This window comes from Sus scrofa, chromosome 15 (assembly GCF_000003025.6).
Source record: "Sus scrofa isolate TJ Tabasco breed Duroc chromosome 15, Sscrofa11.1, whole genome shotgun sequence".
NCBI lineage: Eukaryota > Metazoa > Chordata > Mammalia > Artiodactyla > Suidae > Sus > Sus scrofa.
Window position 1 is genome coordinate 54,641,830 of NC_010457.5, and position 17,681 is coordinate 54,659,510.

Genomic DNA, 17,681 nt, shown 5'->3' on the forward strand with positions numbered 1-17,681 from the left:
AGACAGAGAAACAAGAAGAGTAGCTCTAAACACAGACAAGTGTTTCATAACACTGTGAACCATTCTATGTAGAAGGACTTACTGGATTGAGGCTTAAGTTTCTCAATAGTGGAACAAAACAAAACATTACAACATGAGACGTTTCCCCCAAAGGAATGTGAGGAGAAGTTTTTATAAGAAGCCTGGATGAAGGACCTAAGGAGAAATTTTGTAATAGCTATGAACATCATATGTTTTAAATTCAACGATTAGAAGAGATGATCCTGGAGTTCCCGCTGTGGCACAGTAGGTTAGGAATCCGACTGCAGGGGCTCGGGTCACTGCAGAGATGCGGGTTTGACCCCTGGCCAGGGAACTTTCATATGCCATGGGTGCAGCTACAAAAAGACAAGATCCTGAAAAGAGCATAATGTGTTGGGTCACAGAGAAGATGCATCAACTTCATGATTAAGTATGTTATCCTGAACGGGTCCATTTTCTCTGCAGAGATAAGAAACGCTGCTCCGTGGTCATGAACCAAACTTTGTGGCCATTTGTCTTGGACAACGTGATTTAAATAGTCCATCATTGCCACCAGAAAGATGCAGCAACATTCCATGGACCAAGCCAGCAGCAAGATGCTGTATAAAGTAGACAGGACAGTGACACAGTAGGCTTCCTTCTAGGTGGCCTCTAAGCCTACACTTACTGACTGAGCCATCAGCCTCTCTGGTCTCAGTTCTCTAAACAACAGGACAGTTTGTAAGGTACAAAAACTTCTAATACTTTGGGGGTGAGATGGGTGGTGCACAACCATGACATGTGAAAGTTCCCCAGGCCAGGGATCAAACCCACATCACAGTATCGACCCAAGCCATTGCACTGACAATGCCGGATCCTTAACCCACTGTACCACAAGGGAACTCCTATAATACTCTCACATAAAAATTTAAAATATCGAGAAAGAAATCAAGTAGGAGCTTAATAAATGCTCTGTATCAACAAGAAAACCTCTGAGGAGAAGGAAGCCTATGTTTAATACTCCACAGGTAAATATTAAGAGTTACTTTTCTTCGATCTACAGAGTAGAACAGAAATAGACCTGTTTTACTTGGTGTTCTTCCCACGTTATTAATACATAAGCAACAAACACTGAACCTAAAACCAGACCTCTGGACAAGAGAGCAACAATGATCTGAGGCCGGCTGGCATGGGGCTGGGCGTAAACACCTTCATGACAATATCACAGCATGGTTCAATGTGTTGTCTGTGATGAAATAACCCTCGGCACTAAGAAAAAAATCAAATGATGTTTGCTATACTCTGCTTAGTAAGGCTGGGAAACACCACTATGACCATTTAAACATCTAAAAGTAAACTTTAAAAAGAAAAAAAAAAAAAATCAACCCAGCCTATAAGGGAATGCCTTCATCAGATAACAGAGGTCATTATAAAAGCCTATTGTTTCTCAGATTGTGGGTGACATGTTTCTACACAGAGCAGTGACAAAGTCAGGCAATGGAAGGCCATTCTGTGAACAAGCTTCAACTGCTGTCATTTCCTTTACAACAATGGAAAGGACCTGGTGAAAACTTCACCGAACAACTTCAAAGGACCCAGGATATTTCTGCATTTTCGAAAGATGCCTACCTGTGAGAATGAAAGGAAACACTGTCTAAATGGAAATCAATTTAAGTTTAAAATATGGTTACACTGAGAAGATTCTAGTTGTATCTATATAATGCAAAAATCATAAAACCATTTTCATATCAAAATATTCAGTTATACACTGCTTCAGTGTGTATCACTGATGTAAATAATTGGTTTACATTTTGTTCTGTGGGAGAGGAATGGATTAAGCAGTTATTCACACCAGAAGGTCACTTATCCAAATCCAAAACAATTCTAAGCTCTTTGGAGCTCCTGGGGTCCTAAAATGTACCCATATGTTTCCAAAAACCCAACAAGGAAGCGAAACCATTCTTCTGAGTGTATACGTTTTTTTCCCCCCAATTTATAAAAACTTTTCAAGATTGTGTCACAATGACACCATCATGGCAAGAGAACAGACCCTCCTGGAGGCCCTCTCCCTTGGGCCCTGAGTCACCAGGGCAGGAGAGCCCCTATAGCCTGCCTCGGTGAGGGGTGCCTTAGCCCCCAGGTACTGGCAAGACACCTGCAGGTTCCACAGCAACAAGTTCACAGAGGCCAACACTCAGAACACAACCAGCCAAATAGCCTCTTGCCTTTCAAGAAGCATCTTCAACACTTTCCACAGCTTTCATCAAACCCCATTCACAGCTGCTTAGGCCAACTACCTGGAGAAGGATAGAGCCAGATTTTTCACGAAGATTCCTCATTAAGGATCAGGCCTCTCAGCAGTCAGAACAAAATTCTGCTTCCTGACACCTTTTCTTGGCTTGGCTCCCCTTAAGATGTTTTGTTTTTTTAACATACTAAAGGGGGAAAATACTCCAATAAGGCTGGTAAAAGCCTTTAAAAATGGCAAACAAAATGCTTAGAAACCAAATACTGGTATCTCTACTCAATTCCAGCTGACTATCGTTTATTCTATCACAACACAGAATATCTTTTGAGAAAGCAGTATAACCAAGTTTTTATTTATTTTTTCTTTTTCGGGCTGCACCTGTGGCATATGGAAGTTCCCAGGCTAGGGGTCAAATTGGAGCTGCAGCTACTGGCTTACCCCAGAGCTATGGCAATGCCAGATTCAAACCACATCTATAACATATGCCACAGCTTGCCACAATGTTGGATGCTTAACCCACTGAGAGAGGCCAGGAATTGAACCCGCATCCTCTCAGAGACAATGTCAGGTCCTTAACCCACTGAATCACTATGGGAACTCCAGTATACACAACTTTTTAATCAGAATAAAGACTACAACTTTTTTTTTCAGCCATATATTTTAAACAAAAACCTCCTGCATTAAGGAAGCCAAGATTTTTTATCTATTTTTGGCTTTTAGCCATTGAGAGTATAATGATGGCCAAACTAAACTGTGCACCATCATGGGATGTGGCTGGGTTGAATTAAAGTGAGACCTGCATGTTTGGGTATTTTGAGTGTTTCAGGACAAGCTAGAGAAGAGGCAAGTGTTATTTATTTATTTATTTTTGGCTTTTTTGTCTTTGTAGGGCTTCACCAGCAGAATATGGAGGTTCCCAGGCTAGGGCTCGAATGGGAACTGTAGCCACCAGCCTATGCCACAGCTATAGCAACTCGGGATCCGAGCCGTGTTTGCGACCTATACCACACCTCACAGCAATGCCAGATCCTTAACCCACTAAGCAAGGCCAGGGATTGAACCTGCATTCTCATGGATACTAGTCGGTTCATTAATTGCTGAGCCACGACAGAAACTCTGAGGCAAGTGTTATTTAATATTAGACATCTCACCAGTTTATGAGAAATCTCTTTAGAAGGCGAATTACCGAATCCCTCCTTGTGAGATCAAGCTATCACACAGTCCTTCTGTTTGACTTCCTGTCCAAAGAGGTTCTGTCCCTCCCCACCACCTCAAAAGGAAACCCCCTATAATTAACATCATTAGTACTTACATTCAAAGCATTCTTGGCAGCTTCTGCTTCTGAGCGACTGTCAAAACTGACAAAACCTACGGGCTAAGGAAAGAAAAAGAAATAAGAAAAAAAATATCAGGGGATTTTCCTGGGTCAAAGGTGATATCAAACTGAACAGCTAAGATAAAGAAACAACCACAGGCAATGGGCAGAAATAAGAAAGCCAGTCCAGAAGAATCATGACTCAGTGGCTTAGCCAAATTTCTAACATGAATCAAAGGGGTTGTGAGGGTGGTTCTTCAAGGGCACAGCTGGGAGATTAAGAGAATCATAAAAAAAAATCTAGAAGGGGTTGGAAGGTGAGCAGCAGTGAACAAGGGAATAGAGGAAAACTTGGGTGGAGAGGCTCTACTTTCCTAAATTGAATTCACTGTACCTCAGTTTCTTCATCTTTTAAAATGGAAAGAGAACCGAATCACCTTTTGGTACACTGTAAGTGCAAGGAATATAATGACACAATGATAAAAGCCCTGGATTCTGATCAAAATTATATAATGAACATTTTCATCTCAACTCCCAAGGGATGCCTTTTTAAAGTCCTGTGTTTGATGAGTCATGTAAACCATACTCTTCCAACTAAAGAGAGGGGTTCTGGAAGTTCCCGCTGTGGCTCAGTGGTAAGGAACTGGACTAGTATACATGAAGACTCAGGTTCAATTCCCAGCTTTGCTCAGTGAGTTAAGGATCCGGAGTTGGCATGAACTGTGGTGTAGGTCGCAGACACGGCTCAGATCTGGTATTGCTGTGTCTGTGGCGAAGGCCGGCCAGCTGCAGCTCTGATTCGACCCCTAGCCTGGGAACTTCCATATGTTGCAGGTGTGGCCCTAAAAAGCAAAAATAAAATAAAACAAAATAAAATAAAAATAACTGATTCCTTTGGTCTCAGTATCTTTCAGTCCAGAAGGATGGTTACAACAAACATAGCTTATTTATGAGGACAGAGAACACTGTACTAAGAGATGAAGAGTGATTAAGAGTGAGGACGCTAGCTGCTCAGCATTAAAAAAAAAGAAAAAAAAGATAAAAAAGATATAGCTAGAAACTTAAAGACACTTGCAGAAACTATCAGGGTCACTGATTACTACACCTCCATCTGGCACCTTCTGTGCTCCGTCCTAGACCTGGGACCCTGCCTATGGTTATTATGAGAGAGAGCATCATTCTTCAGCATCAAATCCTACCAACTGTTTAACCTTATATTTTTTTTAAAGGAAAGAATTGGCAATAAAAGTGAACATAGGTGATAATTCATCACTTCTTTTGAATATACAGATCAATGCCAATATAACTGTGTGGAATGCATTCTATTTGCCCTCCATGGTGACAGTCTCAGACACCCTAGCTAGAGACTATGGGGTTAGAAATCTTTTTCTTGTGCTAATTCATCACTGACTTCACCCTTTATTTTAGAGCAGCAATTAAAAAAAAAAAAAAATCAAATCTTCATGGCAATAAAGAATGTTTGGCCCTAGCAATATTCCTGAAGAAAGTCAATCCTAACTCACAATAGAAGTGATGATTTATGTGCACGTGTGAAATTCTTACCTGCTTGGATGTGAGCTTTATAAGAGAACCTTCGTAGCCCTGAAAAACAAAGAACCAAATTTAGAGCCCCCAAAAAGAATAGGAAAATGCAGCAAATTGTAATAGCATTTTGCTCAAGTGAAAATGAGTCCTTTATAACTACTAAGCACTCTTCTCACAAATGCCTCTTAAGTGAGAAAACAAATTTTATACACACATGCATGATCAACACATATGCCTATGTTTTGCACACTTGGGCCTTAAAAAAAAAAAAAAAAAAATCAAGCCCTGACACTCATGGCATTTATGTTTTTCTTTTCCCATGAAATTATGGTAGGAAAATGGTGTCTATGTTAACATAGAGTCTGTTTCATTTTTATAGAACTAGGAAAGTTAGGAAAATCAGCAGCACATAGGATGACTTGATCATATATTTGCCATAAAACAACAACAAAGACTAAGATGTCCTTGGTAGAACATCTCATGATAATTTCAAAACTGCCAGGAAAGGTTCAATGTGCAGTGACGCTCAATTCTGTTGAGTCTTTTGCTTATTTATTGCAGCCATCACTTTTCACATGTTGGTACTGATACAAAAATCCCCGGTTGGGTTTTGATCCCCAGCTCATCCTCAAGGAAGATGGAAACACTTCCTTTATACTCCCTTTTACCCCTCCTGACTCTCTAGGACAAGGATAACAAAGTCTGTTTATTTCTGGGAAGAATCAATGGCTGGTGGCTTGCAGTGATGGATGACACGTGGGGGGGGGGGTGACACTTGACGTAAGTGACCAACACACCTATCAGGACAGAGACAGATTTGCAGGAGAGGGTCAGCCTCCAGGGACTTTAATTAAAAGAGGGCTGTTAGGAATGTCCGAGGGTCCTGACTTTAGCGTTGGGGTTTCTGGGCAGGATGTTAGGATTGATTCATCCTCCTATTTTCCCAGGAAGAGAACTATGTTACCAATTAGCTACTGTAAACATTTTACCTCAAAGGCCTTGAGCTCTTCTGGCCAAAGAGGTCGTGATTCACAGCCCTGCCTCTTCCTTTTTCAAGGTGCTCTCAATCTCTGAAAAACCTGAAGGTTTAAACACCCCAAAGGCCTCGGAGGCAAAGGACAAATGGATATTTCAGTCAAGGAAAAGACCACTCCTGGGGATATATTGTCCCCTCAGGTCACCAGAAGAGAAGTTAGGACTAATAGTTCGGATCAGGGATGGCAGAATCAAATTGCTTGGGTTTGAATCCTGGCCCTGCCATTTATTATGTGTGTAAACTTGAGCCAAAATTTATGCAACTGCTCCAAGTTTCATTTTCCTCATTTGAAAAAAAATGGGGCTAGCCCACTTTATAGGACTGTGAGGAGAAATAAGTGAGATAATTCATAAGGGGCTTGCTGGCTAAATCCTCTCTCTCTCTATACACAAAAACATCACTATTTTCTTCATTAAAAGGAACTAGCTAAAACGTTCTCATCCTACCAAAGGGACAGAAAGTAAAAATGGCAACCCTGCAGAAGATACTTGGCAAATTCTACAAAGCTGGCACTCTCCCCACAACCCCTGTTCTTTCTTCCTTCCTTCCTCCAGCTGACCTCATGTCTAACCTTCCTGTTTCCCACTGCAATGCCATCATTATTGCTGCATTAAAAGGACAGCTGTCAGAATGGAGTTACGTCCATTATTATATGGTGACTTTCTGGCATATAAGCTAGACTATTTTATGTTTGTTGGTTTTAACCAGCTGCCCCCTTAGCCTTCCTTCTTCCTCGCCTGTCCAGCTGTTTTCAGCTGTCACAGCCTATTCCCTCTGCCTGGGAAGCTAGCTACTACCCCTTAATCTGTCTTTTTTTTTTTTTTTTTTTTTAACCTTTTTCCTTTTTATGGCTACACCGGCAGCATATGGAAGTTCCCAAGCTAGGAGTCAAATGGGAGCTGCAGCTGCTGGCCTACACCACAGCCAAAGTCATGCCAGATCCCAGCCACATCTGTGACCTACACCACAGCTTGTGGCAACACTGGATCCTTAACACACTGAGCAAGGCCAAGGATCGAACCCACATCTCATGGATACTGGCGGAGTTCTAAACCCGCTAAGTCACAATATGAACTTCTTTAAATTAAGGTATAGTTGATTTATAATGTTGTGCCCTCAATCCGTCACGCCTCTAAGGCTAGGGTCCGGTTCAGTCAGGAGTCTTTAAACAGGAATCAGTTGGGCCATCATGTAATCCTAAGTGTGGCCCTGGCCATGCACTGGTGCTGCCATGTCCTCAGCCGACATTCCCTTAATTTGGCATGACTTCCAGGTTCACCTCTTGGAGGCCAAGGCCTCCAGCCCCCAGTTTGCTCAGTCCCAGCTTTCTCCTTATCTTCCAAAGGCTAATCTTAATCCTCAGATCATGGTTATTTTACCTTTAATTTAATTTCCTATTAAGTTTTCAATCTGAGCAACATTAAGTATCTCTGAAGTAGTTTTATCTTGATAGTAACAATGGACAGGCGACTGCATTAAAGATTTCACTGAGCATCAGAAAGAGCTCCCTCAATTCATACTAAGCAATTCTTTTTTTTTTTTTTTTTGTGCCTTTTCTAGGGCTGCTCCTGTGGCATATGGAGGTTCCCAGGCTAGGGGTCTCATCGAAGCTGTAGTCACTGGCCTACGCCAGAGCCACAGCAACTCAGGATCTGAGCCGCGTCTGGGACCTACACCACAGCTCACGGCAACGCCGGATTCTTAACCCACTGAGCGAGCCCAGGGATCGAACCCGCAACCTCATGGTTCCTAGTTGGGTTCGTTAACCACTGCGCCAGGACGGGAACTCCCCTAAGCAATTCTTTAAATTTTTATTTTACTATGTTTGAAACTTAGAACATTTTGCTCATTGGAAAAATAATGGTGTTAGGCTCCTAGGCTCGTTCATAAAATCCTATTTCATCTACTATGTCTCCAAAGAACAGCAACAACGGCAGTATTTCAACTAATAAGGAACCTCCTAGGGAGAGGGCTTGACTTACATTATTGCATTTGAAATATAAATACAAAGTAAGTCACTGATAATATTTTGGGTAATCTGTACTCTGAAGAACATCCTCAAATGGTGGAGGATAAATGAGGACTCGGGCTGCTCCACGTAGAACAGAATCAGGTGCCTGTCACGTCTGCAGGAGACTTCTCTAGATTAGCTGCTGCGAGGACAAAAGGCAGTTTCAATCTTCCTTCCTTCCATGAGAATATGGGTTACAACTGAGGTATTATATCTCCTTTACTTGCAAACCTTTTCAAGACATCACTTTACAGGGTGCTTTCTCAATCATTTCATATCTTTCTCCAAAAAGCCCCAGGAAGCTTATAGATATATTTTTGGTCCCCTTTTAAATGTCCGAGATAGAAAAGTTACCTTAAACGGTCTGAAAAGCAGATACAGCTCCCGAGGTTTAATGTCCAGAGGGAGACCACTGACAAATAGGGTCCGGACCTGGAAAATACACATGAGACGTGATCAGGGGAGTGGACAGAGAATAGCTCACTTGAAATTCCCAAACCACTTTTCTTCAAATATCCCGTGACTCTTAATTCGTGCCATTCCATGACACAATGACTGCTCCAGTGTTAAGATGCCATTAAGCCAACGCTTGAGAGGTTCTGTGTGGGTTATCAGAGCGAATCACCTCTAGCTGATTTCAATTTATAAATGACTTCTCCTTTCCCAACTAGCCATAGCCTTGTTCTAAAAACGTGAGGGAAGAAAAGGATCACATTTAAATTTTAGCTTAAAGAGAAAAAGTCACAAGGACGGTATGCCTACAACTCCTCTGCTCTAATCAAATGAACATAGAATGTGGTTCAGAGATAAAACTGAAACAGCTTTTGTTTTCTCTTGCCTGTCTTGCCATTGTTTCCCTCCTTGGTGTAGATAATTACAGTAATTTTGGTAAATATAAGAATTTCTTAAACAACTGAAATGCACCTAACTAGTAGCCAAATCTATACCTCTGCATCTGCTCAGTTCCAGAACACCAGGGCAGAGCTTGCCGAACTACACCTGTAAGACCTAGGGTGCAAAACCCGTACTCGATGTGCACTAAAACACAGAACACCAATGGCCTTTCCAGCTCGGAGGATCGAAGTCACTGTGTTGGCATCTGATTGGGAAATTCGAGGATAGGTAGGATTTTATCACATAAAGAAAAGCTGAGATGGGGGAGAGTCACAGGCAGAAAAAAGCCTTAACCAAGGAGAGACATGGCCCAGCGTATTCTGAGAAGGGTGAGGCCAAACTGAACAGGCAGGGAGGATCAAACCAAGGGCAGGACCGACTCACTGGCTCAGGAATATGGTCCTGATTCAATGGGAAAGGAGTAACCCCTGCATTATCACTACCACCACATTTTGTTTCCACTTATTTATTTTAGTGGGTCTTATGGGCCTTTAGCCAGTTTCCCTCCCCCACTGCTTGGAGCTACAACACTGTTGTTTTACGCGTCCTTTCCTTCAGATTTTTCGGACATCGTCAATTAATTTGGATCTATATGGAATAAGCAACAATCTACTTCAAGATGATGAATATATCCAACAGCCACAAAAAAAGTAATCGCTGTGATTACTCTTAAGTCCTCCACATTTTGCAATACAGGAAGAGACCGCTATTAATGAAAACACTTGGAATAGAATAAAATGAAAGATATTAAAGATATTGCCAGTAGTGAGATACACTCTTGATCTAATAAATGTACATGCGCACGGCAAAATGATCATCACTACAGCTAACACTGCCATCACGTCACATAATGACCATTTCTCTTCTGGTGGCAAGAAGACTGAAGATCCACTCTCAGCAACTTCTAACCAGATGTTTGCATCCTTTGACTAACGTCTCCCCATTTCCCTTACCCTCCAGCTCCTGGTAATAACCCTTCTACTGTTTTTATGAATTCAGGTTCAACCCCTACATTTTCCATTCCTCTCTGCAAGGTGATACCACACGGTTGAGTTTCTCACTAGAAATCATGTTGCTACTCAAGGATGGGGGAAAAAAAAAAAAAGGAATGCTCAATTATAAACCATGTATAATTATTGAACATTTTTCCTAGGTGAAAAATAAGGAGAATATTTTCTAGAATCTTATCACTTTCCATTAATTCTGGCTTGAAGAAGCACAAATCAACAAGCAAGACCTTTAATTGATCCAACACAGTACACGGTAAAATGTCATGCTATTTACCTGATGTGAACAGCTCCCGAATCATGAATGCCTTATTATTTGTTTATATTTTAAACAGCTGTATTAAGGTATAACTGATACATAAATTACATCATATTTACAATAATTTTCATATATATACCACCTCAGAACAATGAAGACAAAGAACATATATATCCATCATCCCCCTCAAAGTTTCCTTACTTTATGGCCCCTTTAATCTTTTTTATATTTTCCTTTTTAGGGCTGCACCTGCAGCATATGGAAGTTCCCCGGCTAGGGGTCTAATTGGAGCTCCAGCTGCTGGCCTATGCCACAGCCACAGCAATGCCAGATCCAAGCCATGTCAACGACCTACACCACAGTTCATGGCAATGTCGGATCCTTAATCCACTGAGCAAGGCCAGGGAATAAACCTGTGTCCTCAGCGATACCAGTCAGGTTTGTTACCACTGAGCCATGACAGGAACTCCACCTCAAGGCTCCTTTAATATTCCACCTTGTCCTACCAACTTTGTCCTACCATCCTCATTGCCAGGCGAGCATTCATCTGCCCTCTGTCACTGCAGATTTGCATGTATGTTCTAAAGTTTTATACAAATTAAGGCATGATTTTTTTTTTTTTTTTTTTTGTTGCACCCATGGCATGTGGAAGCTCCCAGGCCAGGGATCAAACCCACACCATAACAGGGACTACACCAGATCCTCAACCCACTGTGCCACAAGGGAACTCCCAGTATGTATCATTTTTGTCTGACTTCTTTCATTTTAGCAAAATTATTTTGAGATTTATCCACCATGCTGCATTGTATCAATAGTCTATTCCGGAGCTCCCCGTCGTGCCTCAGTGGTTAATGAATCCGACGAGGAACCATGAGGTTGCGGGTTAAATCCCTGGCCTTGCTCAGTGGGTTAAGGATCCGGCATTGCCGTGAGCTGTGGTGTAGGTTGCAGACTCGGCTCGGATCCTGTGTTGCTGTGGCTCTGGTGTAGGCCGGTGACTAGAGCTCTGATTAGACCCCTAGCCTGGGAACCTCCAAATGTCGCGGGAATGGCCCTAGAAAAGGCAAAAAGACCAAAAAAAAAAAAAAAAAAAAAAATCTATTCCTTTTTATTACTGATAGTAACTGTGTGGCCTCTGAATACATCACACTTCATCCATCCACTCACTCATTTAGGAGACACTAGGGTTATTTCTAATTTGGGCCTTTTACAAATAAAATGATTCTGAACATTCATGTATCACTCTATAAAAGTCTTTATATGGATATGTTTACTTTCTTCTTGGAGAAATACCTAGAAATGGAATAGCTTGATGATATAGCAAATGTACGCTTAAATCTTACAAAAAAAAAATTAAAACAAACAAAAAAAAACCCTGTCCTTCAATTCCTTGTTTTAATGGCCCAGAACATGATAAATGTTCTGTGTGTACTTAAAACAAATGTATATTCTGTTGCTGTTGGGTGTGGTATTGCATAAATTTCAATAAAGGTCAGGTTTGCCGTTCAATATAATCGTGTGCATCCCTCGTTCTCACGCAACTTTGCCTGTGATAAACACTCTTTCCAAAGAACGTTATCAAAGCTGTTAAGGCTGAATTGGATACAACTGCCAAAGACACAGACAGTGGAAACCTGCTCTCCTGTATACCCTCCCTGCTATCCACAGCCCTTTTCCCACATTCCAGCAAGTGAACACCAACTGTTCTACTTGGCTGCTCTGGCAACCTGGACAGAGAGGGAATCTCAGCTCCCACTCATTCAGATTTTGGGGAGTATCCATTATATCTGATGCTATGCCAGGTGCTGACCAGATTACAGAAGTTTCCATGGAAATATTGATAAGCAGATCTTGTGTTTTAAACACCGGAGTACCATTTGTCCAGGAGGGAAGCTTAGCCACGTGACAGCTTATCAATGAAGATCTGGGGAGCTAACTCAGGGAATAAATTATTTACAGTACTAGCCTCAAGAAATAGGCTTTAGAAACTTTTACGTCAAAAATTTACCAAGGAATTCCCATTGTGGTGTAGCAGAAACAAATCCAACTAGTATCCATGAGGACACGGGTTCGATCCCTCACCTTGCTCAGTGGGTTAAGGATCAGGCGTTGCTGTGAGCTGTGGTGTAGGTCACAGACTCAGCTTGGATCCCGCATTGTTGTGGCTGTGGTGTAGGCTGGCAGCTATAGCTCTGATTTGACTCCTAGCCTGGGAACTTCCATATGCCAAGGGTGTGGCTCTAAAAAGAAAAAAAGACAAAAACAAAAACAAACAAACAAAAAATATATATATAAAAACCCCGCTAGAAATGTGGGGGTTATCAGCAAAAGATTACCTGATATAAATTAAGGTTCATCGAGGTCCATAAAGCATATTATGCAACCAACAAAAATAATATACACAAGTATGTCTATGGAGAACAGGAAAAATGCCTTGTAGGAGGTTTTTATATATATATATAAATGTTTTTATCTACATGGGTTAGCCCTGAATGGTGAAATAAGAAGTGATTTTAATGTTTACTAGCTTGTTGGTATTTTCTATCTTTCCATAATAAGCATGTTTTGGCAACTATAAATTTGTTTTGTTAGGTTGAAAACTGCCTAGCGTTTTTAAATTGCTTTCTTTAGTAAACTATAAATAATGTCAATATTTATACAAATTAAATCTGAAGTTTATGGAGAAAACTTTGATGTAAATATTTCAGAATTAGAAGATTCTTAGTGTCTCAACATGAAAACTGATGTACAGAAAAACAAAAACAAAACCCAAACCCCTTTACTCCTGCTAGGCCTAAGCTTGCCACTCACCCATGATAAAAAGAGAATCAAAGCTCTTCTGTTTTGCTCATCAAATTAGAGGCAACTAAGATGTCTGGCATTTTATTTACACACAGACACAAATTACATTTCCTAGAATCTAGTGAAACGGACAAGATATCTTGCCTCTCAATGAAGAGCGCGATTCTCTTCTCTGACAGAACAGACAGGCTGACCAGGAGAAATAACTCTTAAATATCTGCATTATGATGTTATGAGAACAACTCATGGTCTCTTAAATCCCAGTGCTTGGCATCTATGTGTTCTGAATCCTTTCCAGACCTTCTCAGACTAGGAAATTTTCACAGTTAAAAGACAAAAAAATGAACAGATACTGAATGGGAAAATAAACTCTTCCTGAATGAATATCTACTTCACTTGCCTTTTTATAATGACTGGGACGGAGAATCATGGGGAGGTCTGAAGATATTTTGGTTTCCCTTCCCTTCTATTATGTGTTTTATCTGAGCTATTAAATAGCAAAGCAAAGGGTTCTGCCTTTGCTATGTCTATGGAAATCCCAAAGCTGAGACACGATTCATGCTTGGTTTCCTGGTCACTGAAGGAAAAAGCAACTTCCTGGGACAATAGAAAGCTTAGCTCATTCACAGAGTAACCAATTAGAGCCGAAACAGTAAGGTAAGAGTTTAAGGGATATGTGAATCCATGATCAAATACTCAAGAAAAAAGTGTCCCAAAGCAACAAATGACGCCAAATGAACTTTGTGGCAGGTCAATCATTACCCTGGGCAACACTTAATTTCACAACACTGTTGAAGTTCCCGTTGTGGCTCAGCATTAACGAATTTGACTAGTATCCATGAGGACGTGGGTTCGATCCCTGGTCCCACTCAGTGGATTAAGGATCTGGCCTTGCTGTGAGTTGCAGTGTAGTTGTAGACATGGCTTGGATCTGGCCTTGCTGTGGCCGTGGTGTAGAGCCAGCAGCTATAGCTCCGATTCGACCCCTAGCCTGGCAACTTCCACCAGCTGTGGGTGTGGCCCTAAAAAGAAAAAAACAAAAACCAAACACTGTCTATGGACACAGATGTGCCTGGCTCTGGGCCTTTAGAGTTGTTTACTTGATCAGACACACGGGGAAACACATTTCTTAGTCAAGGACACAACATGCCTCACGGAAGGTGAGACCTGAAGCTGCTGACAGCTCCATCCCAAGGACTCTAATGGATTCTGTGGATGCAGTTCCAACTTCAGATCTACCGTAACAGGACTGGAAGAATAACTGCTGGGAGAAACAGTCCCTGTGCAGGCAAGTTAACAGCAAGCACTTTCCTGCTCAACCATTATCAACCATTCCTACAGAGGCCACAGTTAACATTTTGGCTAAAACCAGCTGTGTGTTCTTAACAGGCACTGCCAACTCCCCCGGGGAAAGACATGTCACATTTCAATGACCTACTTCCAAAGTAATAAACTCTAATTCAATAAGCAAAGTCATTGATTGTGTTGGTCTTTGCTTTCCTGGATAGTAAGGCCAAAACAGGCCTGGAAATGGAAAGGCTCTCTGTTTAATGAAAAACATACAAGATCCTGTAGGTAATCTGGTAACCAACAGAAAAATGCTGAATAACTTCAGTACATAGTAGAGAAGTAGCACACACATTTTTCAGCAAGTGGCCACATCCAGTGAACATCACAGTGCCCCAAAGACTGTTGGCTTTCCTCTCTGTGTGTTATTTATTTATTAAAAGGTCTTAGACATTATCTTAACGACTCTGAGCTGACCTCTCGAAGTTCCAACTTAAATTCACAGGATTAGGAAAGGCAATCTCATTTTCAAGTGACTCATGAATAACTGTGTAGTCACTCATTTGAAACATTCTGGAACCCACAAGGTGCTTCTATGATCATCTGTCCTCTGCAAGCTTTCTTTCCATCTATCCACATGCTCACATGTACAAATGTAAACTCCAAAAGAAGCTTTCAAATGTGCTCTATGTTGAAATCATTCTTTTGGGGTTTGTTTGTTTGTTTCTTTTTTAGGGCCACACCCGTGGCACATGGAGGTTCCCGGGCTAGGGGTCGAATCGGAGCTACAGCTGCCAGCCTACACCACAGCCATAGTAACAGAGGATCTTAGTCTACCACTTGCACCACAGCTCACACGGCAGCGCCGGATGCTTAACTCACTGAGTGAGGCCAGGGATCGAACCTGGGTCCTCATGGATGCTAGTCAGATTCATTTCCACTGAGCCACAACAGGAACTTCCTGGAGTCATTCTTTTGAGGTTACCATTCTTTCAAATTGCAAGTGGATTCACAGATCTTTCAAAGGGCCTTTTAGAGTGTGAATGTGCTTTTTGGGGTATTGTGCATGCAGCCCAGCTCTAGGCACACAGTATGTATACATCTCTCTAGATCTCAGAAATCTACAGAATACCATTGTAGATTCACAGGCAACAGTTAGTGTTTCCATGTCAACATCTGTGGTGACATGGCAAACAAAATGAGGTGACCCCATTTCCCAAGCACCATCATAACAGCACAGTTACAATTTCAAATGATAAAAACTCATTTGACAAAAAGGCAAGAGATTAACATTATAAGAGACAAATTTAAAAGAGAAATACAAGTTAGATGAAAAACAAGGGAGAAAAATGAAAAAGAAAAACAGACTGAAATGGCAACAGACCTAAAAAGTCAAAGAGGCCCCCCCAAAAAAATGAAGGACTATGCACCTAGTAACAAGGACAGAATGATCAATATATACGTATGGATAATAATAAAATCACTCACATTTCAACTAATGACTGAAATAAAAGTCCAATTTCAACAAATGTAATGAGTAATCCACAAAAAGTTTAAGATGCTCAAAACCCTTGCACATTTAAAATGGTGAGTAGACGTGCTTATTTACTGATAGAACAAGGTTCCTGATTATTAATTTAAAAAGCAGGGAGTTTTCTTCCTGGATCAGCAGTTAACAAACCCGACTAGGATGCATGAGGATGCGTGTTTGATTCCTGGCCTCTCTGAGTGGGTTAAGGATCCAGCGTTGCTGAGAGCTGTGGTGTAGGTTGCAGACATGGCTTGAATCCTTAGTTTCTGTGGTTGTGGTGTAGGCCAGCAGCTGCAGCTCTGATTCGACCCCTAGCCTGGGAACTTCCATATGCTGCGGGTATGGCCCTAAAAAGAAAAAATAAAAGCAAACACCTGAAATTGTCCACAATCCCAGTAATTCTTTCAGTGTTTTTATACATTAGTAGATACTCAAGTTAAAAAAAAAAAAAAGGTACCAAAAGAATATAGACCACATTAATTGTATGTTAATAGGGCAGAGTAGGTGGGATCACACAGAGACCTCACTTTATATATTTATAAACTCCAGCATTTACGTTTTTTTAAGCATAACCTATTTCTTTTAAAAAACAACAAACACAAGCCTGATTATGTCTCCTTGCTTTGAACATATAAACCTTGGGTCCCACCTATTCACCTTTGTCCTTAGTTATTTTCATCTTCCTGCCTGTCCTTGCTCCAGGGAGACAAACTTGATCAAGTAGAAACATACCTTCGTGTACCTTGCTTCACATTTGAATTCTGACCACGAGTCAGTGTTTCTTTGTACTTTAAAAATAAAATCTAACCCAAAAAGGGCACAGATGACTCTAAGGTAGGGAGGTAGGCACAGGACCATCCACCCTGGCTTCAGTCAAAGGCGTGTTCTTGCTTTGTGATCATCCTACTTCCCACCAGGACAAGAACAGAGGAATTACTCGTTCTCCAACATCTAAGGACGTGCCGTATCTCTTCTGAGACCATGAAACAGAAACATGGTTTCAGGCACAGAGAAGATAAGAGTTCCACAAATGTGTGGCAATACAAATCCCAAAGAGCTGGGTTGTTGCAACACACAAGCCTGGGGCAGGGAGTCTCCTTGCCCCAGAGCCCTCCAAGTTTTACACACTGGTTAAATTAGTTTATTCTTAGAGTTCATGTTGTGGCTGAGCAGATTACAAACCCGACTACTATCCAAGAGTATGCGGGTTTGATCCCTGGCCTCACTCAGTGGGTTAAGGATCTGAAGTGCCTGTGGCTGTGGTGTAGGCCGGCAGCTGCAGCTCTGATTCGACCCCTAGCCTGCGAACTTCCATATGCTGCAGGTGCGGCTCTAAAAGGCACAACAAAACAAAACAAAAAAACCCAACTCTATAAACAAAATGCAAATGGGTTTAGTTTGTTGCTATAAGCACCGTCTGAAGAACCAAATTACAAGACTGAACCCAGGTGAGGACTGCTGGTTCTCTCAGGTCCAAAGAAGGCTTTGTTGGCCTGCTACGATTTCCCATTCATATCCTGCCACTATGAAAATGGATTACCACAATGATTCAAATGGCCTGCCAGGCGTTTAATTCTGGTTGCAGCTCAGTAGAAATGGACCAACCTTTGGTCAAGCTCCATTTCTTCTTGGCATTGGCTTCAAGATGGAACAGGTGCTCAAGCTCTTTTTCCTGACAATAGCCACCTACTGGACTTAAAAGACTTGCCCCTTTTCTAGCCCTGGGAAGGTATGTTTTGGTTCAGG

The 17,681-nt window shown here is 41.5% G+C and overlaps 1 protein-coding gene across 14 annotated transcripts in view; it reads right to left on the reverse strand.

Annotated features, from left to right (window-relative positions):
• The window catches only part of RBPMS (RNA binding protein with multiple splicing), a 187,023-nt gene that overhangs the window by 103,247 nt on the left and 66,095 nt on the right, over positions 1-17,681 (reverse strand). For all 14 annotated transcript variants that reach the window (XM_021074866.1, XM_021074872.1, XM_021074867.1 and 11 more), the window contains exons 2-4: positions 8,510-8,587; positions 5,127-5,165; positions 3,561-3,623 (exon numbers count right to left, since the gene is read on the reverse strand). In XM_021074866.1, coding sequence (XP_020930525.1) covers positions 3,561-3,623; positions 5,127-5,165; positions 8,510-8,587 — 180 coding nt within the window. The remainder of the gene's footprint in view (positions 1-3,560; positions 3,624-5,126; positions 5,166-8,509; positions 8,588-17,681) is intronic.